Here is a 16,323-nt window from a genome sequence, read left to right on the forward strand (position 1 = left end):
TGTATTTTTTTTAGACAAAACTAATTAAAATATTATTATTTTATATTATTATATATATTTAAATACTTACATATATTTAAGAGGAATAAAAACATAATGTGCATTTTTTCACAAAAGCTAAAACTTCAAGATGGATGCTAGGTAACTCGAATAAACTCGAAATATCGATGTGTAACGATATGTATATACACATTTGTGTAACGTATGTGAATATATGTGTATGTATGCATGCAATACCACGTATGTAACTTTTCGAAAGTTTTTAGAATTCTCGAAAAAATGCTAATGGATGTGAACTATTATATTGATACATATCCTACAAAAATAAAGAATATTATGTAACAAATTGTTATAATTTTTGAAGACGATAAATGTGTTCTAAAATTCTAATACGGTTAAATGTCGACGTGTCAATAGAATGATGATTTTAGTATTATTTTTTCATAAAACATGACATATTGTTAAGTATTATTTAACACTATTATTATTAAAAATTACACAGTTACAAATTTATATTAAATCATACACATCATTTGTTTTATGAGATATTATGGCAACTGATATATTAAAGATTTAAAAAATGGCTAAACGTGTAAAATTAGTTTAAATTATATGTAAATATTAAAATTATATAATTTAAATTTGTATAATATTTATCAACTTTTATATAGAGAAATCTCTTTTTAACATATCTTATTTATTACTATTGTAAAATAATTTGGTTAGGACTTTAAATATTGTACTTGAAACTTTGTGAACAATGTCATGGATAAGAGACAATGCTCTAAATTGGTTTCAACGTTTGGCTATAAGAATTTTAAGAACTGGGCATATTCCTAAACATGTAGCATTTATAATGGATGGTAATAGACGCTATGCAAGTAAAAATGGAATAGAAAAAATAGAAGGACATACAAAAGGGTGTGTACTAGTAAAAAAATATCGCATGTAAATGTAGCTTTCACATTCTATTTTTGTCTATTTTATGTATTTTATGTATGTTGTATATTAAATGCAAATTGTAATTTTTAAGATTTGATAAGTTTGCTGAAACTTTACAATGGTGTACAGATCTTGGTATACAAGAAGTAACATTTTATGCATTTAGTATTGAAAATTTTAAAAGGAAACGAGAGGAAGTAAATGGACTTCTAAATCTTGCAGAACAAAAATTCCAAAGATTATTGGATGAAAAGTATGTTAAAACATGTTTTATCTATAAAACAGTTTATTTAATATTTGTGTAAATATAATACCATGTAACAAATATTTGAATATAGGGATAAAATACGAAAACATGGATTATGTGTCCGTATAATTGGTAATTTGTCGCTATTACCTCAAAATATACAAGAATTGATAGCAGAAACTATGATTCTTACTAAAGAACATAATAAAGGATTTCTCAATATTGCATTTGCTTATACGTGTAAGTGTATTTAAAAAACCTTTATACATTAAAATATCAAACATTATTTTTGCTACACTCAATTATATAATGTAATATAAATATTATTAACTTTTATATTTTTCTACCTTCTTCCATATATAATATTTTAGCAAGAGATGAAATTACACATGCTATTAAAGATGTAATCGAAGGTGTTCAAAATGGCGATATTCTTTCTGAAGATATTGATGAAAATTTGATTTCCAACTGTTTATATACTAATTATTCACCAAATCCAGATTTATTAATTCGTACTTCGGGAGAAGTTAGATTTAGTGACTTTCTTATGTGGCAAGTAAGTTTAAAGATTGTAGGATAATTCTTTGTTTTTCTTTCCCTTTTCTAAATACATTGTTATTTAATAAATTTCAGATATCAAATACATGCATTTATTTTACCACTGTTTTATGGCCAGAATTTAATCTGTGGGAATTTCTCAATGCAATATTTTATTACCAAAGATGTTATTCTGATATACAAAAAGTAATAAAAATGCAAAATATGAAGCAAATAATACAAAATAGTAGACAATCAACATACATAGACAAATTACATCATAAAAGACAAATAACACTTGAAAGAATATATTTGTCAAACATTTAATATATGTATTAAAAAAACAAATATGATTAAGATTGATTATGATCATTAAAGTTTATATAACATTATACATCTATGTAAAAATACTTTTTTTTTAGAAATTTACATTTATGTATATACTTCAAAACTATTGTTGTACATTTCTTTTTAAATGCTATAATACTATTCAAATACGTCTAAGTATTGAAAATCTATAGGTCTTCTTCTATTCTTGTATATAAAAAAAATGTATTAATATATGTATATTAATATATTTATATAATAATATATGTATATTTTTTCATATCGAGTAAATTTATTTTAAAAATAAATATAATGTACATAATGATAAAAAATATCAGACAAAAATAGAAATGTTATGCATATACATAAATTCATTCTTTTATTTCATTCTGTTGTTTTACAAATTTGTATATATTTATACTGTATATATATTTATAAAATTCGTATTTAAGATATTTTTCTGAAATATCTTGTATACCAAGTCTGCTGCAGTATATTAAATATTTGGCTTAATTTTAATAGTTTCCCCATTCTTTTTAAATATATTATTTCCATACATTGTATATGATTTCGTTAATAAGACTTTTTTATACTTTAAAATATTCGAAATTAAGAGCTTCAGTCTGTTAGAAAAATTATAAAGCATACATTTACTAAATAAATATAATGTATCACATAAATATGACCAGGCACAGTATTAGTATAATTCTTCTGAAATAGAAACATACAAAGTTACATTATTGCATTTCGAGGTTCATATAGTCTGTAAGCATATTATGTTCCATAATCACGTTTTAACAGCATAAAGATAAGTAATATACAATATATACAATAAGTTGTATGTTCATGAATGTATAATATATTTATAAAGATTAAAACATTTTAAATTTATTTCAAATAAATATTTTATTAATGGTCAAGAAAATAAAATATATATTGGTTAAATAAAACTTGATAATATAGTAAAATAATATAATGCTGAACCTGATAAAATTTTAACTATTTTGTTTATACAGTTCCATTTAAACATTAATTAAAATAAAATTATTGAATATAAATAATTTTTTGTTAGTAGTTATTCAGAGTTATAAGGTGGATGCCGTCTAGTAGACGGTTGTCTTTGCCTTGCTAAGAAAGATTGTCCCTGACTTGCTGTACTTAAGGCTGCAAGCCATTGATCAACTGCTAGTTTCATTTAAACATTAATTAAAATGAAATCAGCGAATGTAAATAATTTTTTGTTAGTTGTTATTTAGAGTTATAAGGCGGATGCCGTCTAGCAGACGGTTGTCTTTGCCTTGCTAAGAAAGATTGTCCCTGACTTGTTGAACTTAAGGCTGCAAGCCGATGATCGATTGCTTCTCTATGACAAGTTAACCCTAAGCGATAAAATGCAGATATCATTAACTTTTCTTCCATTTCTTTAATTAATTTAGATTCTTTCAAAGAACGTTCCATATCTTCCATAATTTTACGTTGCTCTAAAATTTGATTCCTCAAAACAGCTACCTCATTAGGAGACGAATTGTTTTGTTTAGGATCTAAACTTTTTATTACACTTTTTGCTTTTTCAACATATTTTTTGTAACGCTCCTCTAGTGCAGCATTTTCATACTCTCTGCGTGTTAACTTTTCCTGTAGTGCAAAAGCTTTCTGCTTTTGAGCTTGTAATGCATTTTCCCGTTCTTCAACTTGTAAAATTAAACGTTCCTTTTCTGCTTGTATTTTTCCTAGTTCGTCTTGTAGCTGTGTTATCTTTTGTCCTAAATTGATATCAGTTTTATTGTCTCCGCTTGATTGACTGCCCAATGCTTCTTCCAATCTATTTTCTAATTCAATTATTCTTTGATTAGCTTTGCGATTTTTACCTCTAAGTATATTCAATCTTTCCTCTGAATCTTCTAATAGTGCTTGAACTGTTGGTAATTTATCCTCATTTCCTTTCTGTTTAAGTTTCAACATTTTATTTTCAAGTTGTAAACAAACTAGTTTTTCTTTAATTTCAAGAGGAATCATTTCCGTATTTGCAACAGTACTGTCAGTAGTAGGTTTTGCTATATTTTCTGCTGCTTGCAATTGTGTGCATTTCAATTCCTCATTTGTTTCTTTTAAAGCATCTCTTTCTACAATTAATCTATCTCTTTCTCTTTGTAAAGTGCTTAATTTTGCTTCCATTTTTTTTCCTTCAAACTCAAGTTTATCACATTTATTTGTTTGTTCATCCAATTTATGATGTGCTTCAGCAAGTTGTTGTTTACAAAGTTCTAAATGATTACGGAGCATTGTAGTCCGTTTTGATTCTTCTTCGTAATCTATTTTGGATTGTAGATACTCCAAATTCTTATCTTCTAACATTTTAACTTGTCTTTTTAAATCACTCAAATCTTCCATTTTCTTTTTGTATGATTCTATTGTCTGTTCATACTTTGCTACTTTATCTGCAGTTTCTCTTAATGCATCTATCTCATCTTTCAGGTGATTAGCCTCATCAGCTGCTTTTTGTAAATCTTCTTGCCTAGATTGTAATTCTAATACTTCCTTTTCTAATAGCTCCACTTTTAGTCTATAGTCATCTCTAGATGTTTCTACTTTAAATAATTCATCTTTCAATGCTTCTACTTGTTTTCTAAGACCAGAATATCTCAAGATAGAACCAGACTCTTCTGGATTTTCAAATTCATCCAATCTTTCTTGAAGCTTTTTATTTTCTGTCACTAATGCTGCTTTTTCTTCTTGTAAAAGCGAAAGTTGTTGATCGAGTTCATGACATTTTTGTGCTAATTGTTCTTTCATATCAACAGTTACTTGAAGTTCTGCTAATAATCTTTGCTGAGTACCATCAGCTACATCCAAAGATTCAAAATTAAGGCTAGTACCTAAACTTAATCTTGGTCCATGCATATTACTTTCTAATTCTTGAATACTCTGCATAATTGCTTGTTGAACAGTTTCTTCCATTCCCATAATTCTTGTTATATATTGTTGTTTCTGATCGCAGTTAACTGCACAACCAAGAATTAACTGTAATAAACGGTGCAGTTCATAGTTATCACAGTGTTCTCCAATTTTAGTTGCATCGGGTTTAATGTAACCTGATAACTGTTGATTTAAACATTCTATATAATATTCCATTATAGCCTCAACAATTTTTTTAAGATTACTAACTTTTAATCGCCAGTTAGAACTAACATCTGTTTTAATTTTCGCTCTCCAAGCAGCAGTAAACCACTCGGGAGCAATTTGAGCTAAGACATCTGCTAAAGCAACACCATCACTTATATCTTCTGCTGTGGAATGAGGAGCTTGAAGATCAAATGTATCTAACCATTTAATTAAATTATTTAATTGCTGATCATCCATTGTTGTATCTACTTACGAACGTATCGATTAAATCGTAAAAATACCTATACAAGCTCTGTCATATATGACAGTTTTATGATAGACGTCAATCCTTTTAAGTTCTCAGCTCAAAAACTTATTATTTACCTCTTGAGTAATTAATGTAGAGGCTAAGAATACTTTGACCATTTCTGCATCATTTATTGGTATCGTGTATTAATTTATTTTCAACAAAAATGTTTTATAAAATGTACCAAAACGTTATTTTGACATTCCTTTACGAAAAAAAAGTAGAAGTACTAGGCTATCTTGAGATATTTTCGTTTTTAGTTAATTTTGTTGTAAACTTAAGGAAACCACATTTTATATTTGAGAAAATGTTGGTAACAGTTGTACTACCAATCATATAACACAGAAGAATCTATTCATTGAATATTTCATGATACATTAATAAAAGCTTGAAACCTTGAAACATACATCAAGAAAATTTACATCTATTGATATAATAGTGAATGAAAGTTATTTGAGTGCTTAAAAATGCATTACATATTAGTATAGATACATGTACTTTTGTAAAAAACAAGATGTATAAGATTAATTTTTATTAAATTATTTGAATGTGTTATAGAAATATTGTGTAAAGGTTTGTGGAAATTTTATATTAAACAAAATTTCTTAATAATAATTATGTATAACATTTTATTTTCTTGGACAATTTAGTTTCTTATGGTAATTATTAATACAATTATGGCAACTGAGATGAAAGATAAGTTAATAAATATGCACGAAAAAAAAAATGGTAATCTACGTGCTATATTTTATAAAAAGCCTGTTAAAAAAGATAATTACAATTTGGATGTGGATAACATTGATACTTTTCAAGAAATAAGACGTCGACGGCTACTACAATTTCAAAAAAAGTATGTTTTTTATACATGGCTATTATATTTTATAAAAGAGCTCTATGAACATATGAACATAAAAGTAATAATGTGCATTATTAGATGTAGAGACACTGCATTTAATATTGGAAGAGGAATACTAGAAGAAGCATTTAATTCTGAAGATGAATATGAGGAAGAAATGGAAATTCAAAAAATTGATAAAAAGGGATATTACTACTCCAAACGAAATAAGAATTATGCAAATCAATTAATGATGTCTGAATGGATGTTGGAAGTACCTCAAGATCTTGTAGGAAAGTGGATTGTAGTACCATGTCCTCAAGGAAAACGAACTTTATTAGTTGCACGTAAAGTATGTTAGAAAGAAAGAAGTGAGAACATTTTTTATAGTTTATTATATATCTTATATTTTGTAGGGTATAACTAAAGCATATAACAGACACGGTTATAACCTTGGTAAATTTCATTCAGCACTTCCTGGTGGTAATCCATCTGAATATAGAGGTAGCTGTACCATTCTTGATTGTTTATGGATAAAACAACAAAAAGTATATTATATCTTAGATGTACTTGCATGGTCCAATCAGTCTTTAATAAATTGTGATGTAAGAATTTTTACTTCCAAATGTAATAATACTAGTTACACTTTATATACATTATAATAATTTTTAATTTTTGTTTCAGACTGAATTTAGGTTCTTTTGGTTGAAATCAAAGTTGCAAGAAATCGAAGAATTACACAAAAGAGATACATATAGAAATAGTTTTCCTATATTACCTTTACCAAATATCAGTTGTGATACTGATATAAGTTTAGCATTAGCAAATCTTTCGAATTTATATCCTTTAGACGGTTTATTATTTTACCATAAAGATGGACAATATACTAAAGGTCGTACCCCACTTGTAACATGGTCAAAAACTTTTATGTTACCTGAAATACTTGGTATTTCAGTACCACCACCACTTGATGAACAACCTGATGGATATATAGATTTTGTACATTATATTCTTAATAATAGAGCTAAAAAGAAGAAGGTAGAATCAGAAAGCCAAGTAAGTTCATCTACTTTTAAAGTGAATATTAATTAAAAAACTAAATTATTTATTCATTTTTGTTTGTAGATGGATATTGTAGATGAGAATTCCTAGAACTTTATTTTATCTTTTTTATATGAACGAATTTCTTAAAAAATGAAGTGACATATAATTGACTTATTGAAAATGTTAATAGTACTATATTTTACAAATATAATTTAGGTGTTATACAAATTACTTGATAGTAGTATTCGAAATCAAACAATAATGTTTTATACAATCTGTGATATTTGAAAAAAATTATACCAAATACGAAATAAATATATACAATGTATAAAGACTGCTTATTGTTACAAATATTGTTAAACTATGTTACTCAAGATTTAATGTGTGAAATGTATCAAGGGCTTTTTCATTTAAATATAACAAAACGCGATTCATGGTATCTGCGTTCATTACTTTCATCTGAAAATAAACGAAAAGGAGTATCTTATAAATAAGAAAATATGAATACAAATATATGTTTATAAAAATTACACAATATAGATAATAACTATTTATTTACCCTGTTTTCCATTATCGTAACTGTAGGAAGAATAATTTTATGTAATGTACACAATCCTAATTGTAAACCAGCAAGTTCTAACATTTGAGAGTATAAGACCTCACGAAATTTTTCTATATGTTCTAAATTAAAGGCAATTTCAACATTTGCTTCATCACTTTGATCCTTTACAATTCTAAAAGAAAATTAATATAGATATAAAAAAGCATACCTTTTTATTTTTATACATATTGTATAATAGTGTTTTGGATAATCATAAATTATAATACACAAATACAGCAATATAGTGGTAAATATTTACTATTTTTTAGGTGTTACAAACACATACACTGTTAATATTTTTATTAAATCCAAAACTAGAAACTTTATTGTAATTGTATCTGTATTTTCTAGTTCTGGTATTTTATATTCCATACAAATTTCATCTGTGTGTTTTGTTTGTTCCTCTTTATCTGCTGGAGTAATTATAATTGGAATAAGCCATACTAAATCATCCTCATGTGCAGGTAATGCAATAATCATGCAATCAAACATACGACTTAACACATTATGAACAGTTCTTATAGCACTTGGTGTACCACGACATAATAAAAGAGGTAATCTCACAGAATTAAAAGCGGTTAATTTATTTTTAGTAGTTCTCCATGATAAAAATACTCCTTTATAAATGCATTTCTTTGAATTTGTTTGATTATTACTATTTTCAGAATAAACTTCAATCTGTAATTATCATTTTTATTACATTTATAATCATGGAGGATGTGATCACTTTGTATATCTATTTTGAATAAAAAATGAGAAATTTTAAAAACTATCAATAATTCTTAATATGGAAGTTTTGTAAATAAATGATATACTTCTCATTTTTTAAACATATTTTATTTGTTGATACTACCTTTATTGGTGGTGGATCCAATGGACTAGGTCTTTGTGTTATGTCTTTCATAACACAAAATTCTGCGTCATATGTAACATCTTCTTGTGATAAATTATTTGCAACTTCTTCTCTTAATCGTTTTGCATATTGTTTCAAATGTACTTCATCTTGATGAAAATTAAATAAAGTGGAAACTCCAAAAATAGTCCAAGTTTTATATAATAATTCTATAAAATATGATGTATAAACATGAGTTTTAGATATTATTACAAATTAAACAGTTTCAAAACACTTATATGTAAAAATTATTCACATACATATTATTATTAAATACTAGATTAAATAAAAATTATGACTAATACACCTTCTAAGTTAAAAGCTTCAATTTCTTCTACTGGAGCAGAACTAGCACATAAACTAAATTGTTGTCTTCCTCTCGTTCGAAGGGAACATATTGTGTGAATAGTATTACTAGTACTTGGTAATATGTTTTCTATGTTATCTTCCATTTTACAAGGACTGAACAATAGAGTATTAAATTAAATCTTGACTAAAAATCCTATACTGTTGATAAGTTGACAATTGTTTGAAAGTTTCAATTGTGGATCAAAATCGTATAGAAAACATTATAACATGAATATAGTAATATTTATATGTACTAGGGGAATTTTACATTAATCATTACAGTTAAAATAACTAAGTACACATTTAATTATTTTTATGGTATGATAATGCTATATAATATTACAAGTGTTTAAATGCGTGTCGAATCTTTTTTAATATGGTAAATTGTTTATCTAATGTTATGTAATATAACGTTCATGTGATTCGTTACTGTATACGCGTTATTTGTTTTCCCATACTGAATTCCATGAAATATTAATAATATTTATAAAACTATTAGAAGAGTAAGTGACTTTTATCTATATAAATTACAAAATATGCTAGCCAATAATAAAGATGAAGTATCTTTGATCTTCCTATGCGTGTAACAAAATACATGTATATGCGAATTTCTATTAGTGTTGGAAAATTGAACATCAGTGTGTGTTTATATCATCTCCCGCGCAAAAACATTAAGAGTTTAATGATATTTACTACTTAATTTCTTTCAATTGAAGATAACATTTTAACATCTGAATGTTAGTTATTTAAAAGTTATGGGGACAATAGAGATAACATTTCCGTTTGGTGGACAATCAGGAAAATTATTAAAATGGAGAGTTCGGATGGATACTATGGTTTCAGCGGGTAGAGTGCTGTTTTTGTATCAGAATGTTATTCCAGGAACAGAAGATAGTAAAGGTCCTGAGAAGAAATTTCGGGCCACACGACTCGGTCGTGTTACAAAAATTTTAGCGAAAGAAGGAGATGTTGTTCAACCTGGGTACATAATATCCTTAACCTTATAATAAGATTTCTTAGTGCTTAATGTATTGCAAAAATAAAATTTATTATATATAACTTTTTATTATGTAAAATGATATTAATTAAGAAAATAACTTCTTTCTAAGATTATTTCTATACGTTTTTATCTTCAAATTTACATAAATGACTAATATTATAGGCAAGTAGTAATGACATTAGAAGGATGTAGACATCCTACCGTAATGAAAGACTTGTGTGCAGAATGTGGTGTGGATTTAAGAGTTGAAAGGATTGGTAAAGAAAATGAAAGTACAAAAATATCACAAGCTAGTGTACCAATGGTACATAGTGTGCCAGAACTGAAAGTATGTCCAGAATTGGCTAAAAAAATTGGAAAGGAAGATGAGCAACGTCTTTTGAATGATCGCAAGTTAGCATTACTTGTGGATCTTGACCAAACAATTGTTCATACAACAAATGATAATATTCCCTCTAATATAAAGGTACAGATATTATATATATAGAGAGAAGAGAGAGAGAGAGAGGGAGAGGGAGAGAGAGAGAGAGAGAGAGAGAGAGAGAGAGAGAGAGAGAGAGAGAGAGAGAGAGAGAGAGAGGGAGAGAGAGGGGGGGAGGGAGAGAGATTATTATACATGTAGTAATAATAATAATAATAATAATAATAATAATAATAATAATAATAATAGTAATAATAATAAGAGTAAGATTAACATCATTAACATACCTTTCTCAGGATGTTTATCACTATCAACTTTACGGACCAAATTCCCCATGGTATCACACTCGTTTAAGGCCTAATACCAAACATTTTCTTTCTGAAATGAGTCGTTTATATGAATTACATATATGTACATTTGGAGCAAGAAACTACGCACATACTGTAGCAGCACTATTGGATAAAGATGGAACTTTATTTTCTCATAGAATACTTTCAAGGGATGAATGTTTCGACCCTGCATCAAAAACAGCTAATCTTAAGTATGGTGATAAAATTTGTATTTTAAACATCTTATCAAAATAAATAGATACCTTATTAACTATCTTGCTACAGGGCTTTATTTCCTTGTGGAGATGATCTGGTATGCATTATAGATGATAGAGAAGACGTATGGCAAGGATGTGGGAATTTAGTTCAAGTTAAGCCTTACCACTTCTTTCGTCATACTGGTGACATACATGCACCACCAGGACTAGAAAAAAGTGATGTATCTGTTTTACCTGAATTGCAAAATACAAATGAGCTTTGTATCGATGATAGTCTAAGTGAAACAGGTAAAAATGGTGCATCTGTATTGTCGGATGAAGGGAATGCGATTGATAATAATCAAAGAAAGGAAATTGAGGAAACAATCGAAGATAAAGAAAATGAACACAAATTTATAGAAAAGAATGATAAAAGTGCCAAAGATAATACCAAGAGCAACACTGATTTAAATCTTGATTCCAATAGTGAAAATAAAGATGAGAATAAAGCATCAGAGGAGTCGAAAGAAAATTTAACACTATCTGAATCAGTACAAGATATAAAAACTGTAAATAAGAATCCTGATGAAAATAATATTATAGATGAAGATGACGATGATTATTTATTATATCTTGAAGATATTCTTCGTAGGATTCATACTGAATTTTATGCTACTATAGAAAAAGAAGGTGGACGGAAGTCATTAAGGGACATTATTCCACGAGTGCGGGCTCAAGTATTAAAAGGAGTATACTTAACTTTTAGTGGATTAATACCTACTCATCAAAAACTTCATCAAAGTCGAGCTTATAAAGTCGCTAGAGCATTTGGAGCAGAAGTGGCACAGGTAATACGTTAACTTTTTTCTCATGCTATTATCTTTACTTTAATAATTCGTTATATTGTAGGATCTGTCAGACAAAACTACTCACTTGGTAGCTATTAGACCTGGAACTGCAAAGGCTAATGCAGCAAAAAAGAATCGAAATATAAAAATTGTAAACCCAGATTGGCTTTGGACTTGTGCAGAACGCTGGGAACATGTTGATGAGCGTTTATTTCCACTTACTACAAAGGTATAGGTACTATAAAAATGATGAGTGTGAAGCGAAAGCTTTGATTAAAACAGAAAAAATAATAAATAATAAAATTATTTCCAATTATTCTACATATAATAGTGATATACATATGACGATCAATTATGTATTTTCAGGCACGTGCTTCTAGAATACCGCCTCCACATTGCAGTAGTCCTGAACGTATAGAAGAACCAGAAAAAAATATAGAAAACAGTTTTGCTGATAGTATTAATCCATTAATGTCATTCACACCAGAGGAAATAGAAATTATGGATAAAGAAGTTGAAGAAGATATGGATGATCAAGAATTAGATGCACCTGTCTTTGATACAGAGAATGTAGATGATGAAGAAGAATGTGATAATAGATATTGTTATAAGGATTCAGATTCTGATGACTCTATAAATCATGATCGTATGTGTAATATGTGTAGTTTATTTTACTATTAGATAATATTTTTACTAATATCTAGTAACTAATATCAAGTTTTACTAATAGGAAGTAATACAAATGAACCAATAAGAAAGAAAAAGAAGCTTTGTAATGAAAGTTCAGATGATAATAGTTTAAGTGATAAAGATGATACTTTGAACAATGACGATGATGACCCTGTAACGCGTTTTAGAAGAGGAGAATGTTTACCTGATGACTTAGATTTAGGTGATAATTCTCAAGATTCAATCGATGATCTGGAAATAATGGATAACGAAGATGAACGAGAATGGAATGAAATGGGAGCTGCACTTGAAAGGGAATTTCTTTCTGAATGATTCATTATAAAAATTGCTTGTTTTACTTTTATGAATCAGCTATGATTATTATTTTTCAATTTTGAATTGGAGAATTTTAATAATCATTGATAATATTTAAATTGATATGTTTGCAGAATTTTGATTCAAGTAGTTTGAGGCAATGTTATAACAAATTTAAAATGATGTATAAATTTAACAAGAAGAAATACAAAAAAATTATATTGTATTTAATAATTGAATCTAAAATTAATATTACGTTTTTAATAAATTGTAATTTTAATAATTATTTTCTAATTTTTAAAGGAAACTGTAACTAATATATGTAAATAGCGGATATATAAAATGATTCGTTCATATTAAAAAATTGTCAAAAGATAAGTATCAAACGAATCGAATATATTTTGTTTTCTTTTTTTGAAAGTTACAACTTAATTTGAGATACACTGTTAATTTTTTTAAATATAACATTATTTATTAATTTCTATCTACAATATGTTTGTATGTTGTATGTCTGAGTTATTATGGATTCACTGCATATGGGTCATAATCTTTTGGATCATCGCTATATTTCATATAAGTTTCCTTGGCTGTAAAATCTCGTTTGCCTTCTGTGACTCCTCTCTTTGGTGCTTTTTCATATTTATACATAGATCCTAATTTTCCATAAAGTTCAGCATCCTTTTCAATATTTTCCCTAATTTAAAATAAATATAAAGTTTTAATTTCAAATAAATGGTAAATATTTTCAAAAGGAGAAGAACATACCTATATTTTCCTGCAACAATCTTTTTACCAGTAACAGGATCTGTAATATCACCTAGCGGATAAATGATATCAACAACCTATAATCATCAAATGTAAATTAGAAGCATAAAAGTTATATTAAGAAGTTGTAATAAAATATAAATAAAATATAGAGACTCCACTTTTTATGATATACATACTTTATGAGTGATAAGGCGAGTTAATTTTTTTGGTAAACTTTGTATTAAAACTGTATCACCTGTCTTACAGCGCTTTTCGGGATCATCGGCATAAACAAATTCATATTTGTTAAAATACTGAAATGCGATAATTGAAAACATAACCTCAATTATAAACACTTGCGAGAATACGTTGAATTTACGTACCATTAACAGATGTGCATCGAAGTCTGCTTGTTTTATTCGTATTTTAGCAGCATTTTGTTTAGCACAAGGTACACATATACCCAATAAATAAGTTAATCCCTGCTTTTTTACGATATTCCCTGCCATAACTACGTTAGTTACTACTACGATATTTGTATCTAAACACACATATGTACATACACTTGATATAGTATATTGTATATGTAGTAGGTATGATACCGGAAGAATAATTTGTAGCATAATTTATTTTATGACATTTACTGTAATAGCACTCTAGATTAATTACTTTATTAATCACTATATGTATCCTAGTAAATAAGTTTAGATTTATATATATATATATATACCTTTTTCATTTGTCATTTTTGAAAAGTATTCTGTTTAGCTGCATTTTTTCAACCTTATAGTTTGGATAAGAATATACTCTAGCAATATCTAATAGAGTAGTTTTTATTTCATTAATGATTTTTTAAATTGCCATGAATTTGTAGAATTATGCAAATTATGCATATGTATATTTTGAAGAATAATAGTCAGTGATATTACATTATTTATATAATTTTTCATAGAGAGAAAAGTGTACATATAGTATTTATACGTACATCTTGAGTACCAGACAGATTCACTATCATCAACGTTCGCATCCAAGAATACTCCAGGGATCCATGGGCTTTAATAATAATTAATTTCCAACTACTAACAGCGCAACTCTAGTTTTCGATAATGGGGCACTCAATTACTCGCTTCCTTAATTAATAACATCGCAGATACTGAATATACATAGTTCGAACGAGGGAAGAGTTAGTAAGAAAGTAAACGTGTTGCATTTCATTTCATCGCATTATTTATTCGTTCGCTTCTTTATATTTTTGTCTTATAAAATTTAACGATTGCACTCGTAGAACGTATAACTTTTACTGTTGTAATAACGATCTATAATTTTAGTCTCGATCTCATGTTACTTTTTATCCTATCGTGGCTGAGAGATGAAGGATCTATTTGTCAAGATCGTGGCAAGGAAAATCACACGAAGAATGAACAAAACCTGGCGAGACAGAAAAAGAGGCTGACTCGAAAGGAGACATCGTCCTTTGTACAAGCATTTGCAATCGGATCGTTGCTACAGGCTATGGACAATTGGTTAGAAGAAACATCGGTAGATATCACTGAGGGATTCGTTGGAGATGAACGAACGAAAGACAAGTGCTACAGAGAGAGAGAGAGAGAGAGAGAGAGAGAGAGATCGTAGGAGAAACGGCCTTGAATCGAAGATATTTCGAAATGTATTACTTTTATTCTTTATTCGTTCCTTCTGTTTTACGCGTTATGTGTATATGTATATGTAATGTGCCTCTGGCATCTGCGAGTCGCGTTGTTATTGCGGGATATAAAGGAGCAAGGGAATTCACGGGTGATCGCTCTGTGAATCGACGGCGACCGAGCCGTCAGTCAGCCAGGAAATTCCATTGTCGGTGAAAAAATCGGGACAACTATGGGTCGGTTGTAGTTGTTGCTTCTGTTACGGTATATGTATTTTTCTCCTGTAAGTTCGCTTTATTCCGAATCAACAATTTGTGATGAAAAATAACTTTGACGCATTGAAAGAAAATAAAAGTGTTAGACGAAATTAGTTAGAAATATAACGCGATTATCACAGAAGTACATATTCGCGGTCTGCAATTCAAAAATGGGCACTCGATTTATCGATGGTGAATATTTATAATGAAATTAACAATGTCATCGGTTCGCGTTTACGCTTAGCGGCACCGTGTATAATCACGTTGCAAATTTTGATTCAAACCCCTGCTTCCATCAATTCCCGTTTTTCCAATGTGTACGTATCTGCATTTACATATAAATATGATCGCATACCTCTTGCGACGATTCCATCAGTCCCAACATTGCGCGCTACATATACGAACAAAATGCATAAATTAAACTGGTTTCGTTATGTACGACTATTTGTATAGACAGTTTACATTAAGAGCGCGTAAGTAATGTCTTTTTTTATGATTTTTAATAAAAATACGATAACAAACGTGTTTGTTATAAGAGAAAGTGTTCATTCTGGATGTAAGATATTCGAAGCGATATCGATATCCAAATGTAACATTTTCTCAAGCGATACCCTCCTTAAATGTTTATTCAATGATTTTTCACGCGAACAGATTCACGCATAAACACGCCGCAAGGGTGAATTTTCCGGAAAGCGCAGCTGCGATGAAGGGTGAG

At 28.3% G+C, this 16,323-nt stretch overlaps 7 protein-coding genes across 10 annotated transcripts in view; 4 read left to right on the forward strand and 3 right to left on the reverse strand.

Moving 5' to 3' along the window:
- Positions 1-16,323, forward strand: part of Nop10 (Nop10 ribonucleoprotein) — a 144,677-nt gene that overhangs the window by 23,561 nt on the left and 104,793 nt on the right. The window lies entirely within an intron of this gene.
- Positions 189-2,120, forward strand: Dhdds (Dehydrodolichyl diphosphate synthase subunit). Of its 3 annotated transcripts, none has more exons than XM_072004989.1 (6): positions 189-614; positions 727-921; positions 1,034-1,195; positions 1,281-1,429; positions 1,561-1,745; positions 1,823-2,120. In XM_072004989.1, exons 2-6 carry the CDS (start codon positions 761-763, stop codon positions 2,051-2,053), a joined length of 888 nt encoding a protein of 295 aa, XP_071861090.1. In that variant the 5' UTR covers positions 189-614; positions 727-760; the 3' UTR covers positions 2,054-2,120. The 3 variants fall into 3 exon arrangements, with proteins under 3 accessions (XP_071861090.1, XP_071861091.1, XP_071861092.1); XM_072004990.1 differs by having other exon boundaries at positions 189-460; XM_072004991.1 differs by having other exon boundaries at positions 223-240.
- On the reverse strand, positions 1,881-5,712 carry Hook (hook microtubule tethering protein). Of its 2 annotated transcripts, XM_072004983.1 has the most exons (2): positions 5,219-5,712; positions 1,881-5,152 (listed from the first exon to the last, which is right to left on the reverse strand). In XM_072004983.1, the coding sequence occupies exons 1-2, from the start codon at positions 5,411-5,413 to the stop codon at positions 3,302-3,304; spliced, it is 2,046 nt and encodes a 681-aa protein (XP_071861084.1). In that variant the 5' UTR covers positions 5,414-5,712; the 3' UTR covers positions 1,881-3,301. The 2 variants fall into 2 exon arrangements, with proteins under 2 accessions (XP_071861084.1, XP_071861083.1); XM_072004982.1 differs by having other exon boundaries at positions 1,881-5,711.
- Positions 5,808-7,780, forward strand: Snup (snurportin-1). Its single transcript, XM_072004985.1, has 6 exons — positions 5,808-6,035; positions 6,113-6,312; positions 6,397-6,649; positions 6,714-6,902; positions 6,982-7,353; positions 7,423-7,780. The coding sequence occupies exons 2-6, from the start codon at positions 6,119-6,121 to the stop codon at positions 7,447-7,449; spliced, it is 1,035 nt and encodes a 344-aa protein (XP_071861086.1). The 5' UTR covers positions 5,808-6,035; positions 6,113-6,118; the 3' UTR covers positions 7,450-7,780.
- On the reverse strand, positions 7,513-9,484 carry LOC139988051 (uncharacterized). The gene is made up of 5 exons (XM_072004986.1): positions 9,142-9,484; positions 8,796-9,004; positions 8,229-8,620; positions 7,901-8,075; positions 7,513-7,800 (listed from the first exon to the last, which is right to left on the reverse strand). Exons 1-5 carry the CDS (start codon positions 9,284-9,286, stop codon positions 7,708-7,710), a joined length of 1,014 nt encoding a protein of 337 aa, XP_071861087.1. The 5' UTR covers positions 9,287-9,484; the 3' UTR covers positions 7,513-7,707.
- On the forward strand, positions 9,716-13,884 carry Fcp1 (RNA polymerase II subunit A C-terminal domain phosphatase Fcp1). Its single transcript, XM_072004981.1, has 7 exons — positions 9,716-10,164; positions 10,345-10,648; positions 10,900-11,144; positions 11,218-11,977; positions 12,039-12,206; positions 12,344-12,623; positions 12,708-13,884. The coding sequence occupies exons 1-7, from the start codon at positions 9,938-9,940 to the stop codon at positions 12,977-12,979; spliced, it is 2,256 nt and encodes a 751-aa protein (XP_071861082.1). The 5' UTR covers positions 9,716-9,937; the 3' UTR covers positions 12,980-13,884.
- Positions 13,337-16,323, reverse strand: part of Mrps17 (mitochondrial ribosomal protein S17) — a 200,258-nt gene continuing 197,271 nt past the window's right edge. The window contains exons 2-5 of the mRNA XM_072004993.1: positions 14,092-14,249; positions 13,906-14,022; positions 13,727-13,803; positions 13,337-13,655 (exon numbers count right to left, since the gene is read on the reverse strand). Of these exons, the coding sequence (XP_071861094.1) occupies positions 13,481-13,655; positions 13,727-13,803; positions 13,906-14,022; positions 14,092-14,249 (527 nt within the window). The 3' untranslated portion in view covers positions 13,337-13,480. The remainder of the gene's footprint in view (positions 13,656-13,726; positions 13,804-13,905; positions 14,023-14,091; positions 14,250-16,323) is intronic.

The sequence above is a fragment of the Bombus fervidus genome, chromosome 6 (assembly GCF_041682495.2).
Source record: "Bombus fervidus isolate BK054 chromosome 6, iyBomFerv1, whole genome shotgun sequence".
NCBI lineage: Eukaryota > Metazoa > Arthropoda > Insecta > Hymenoptera > Apidae > Bombus > Bombus fervidus.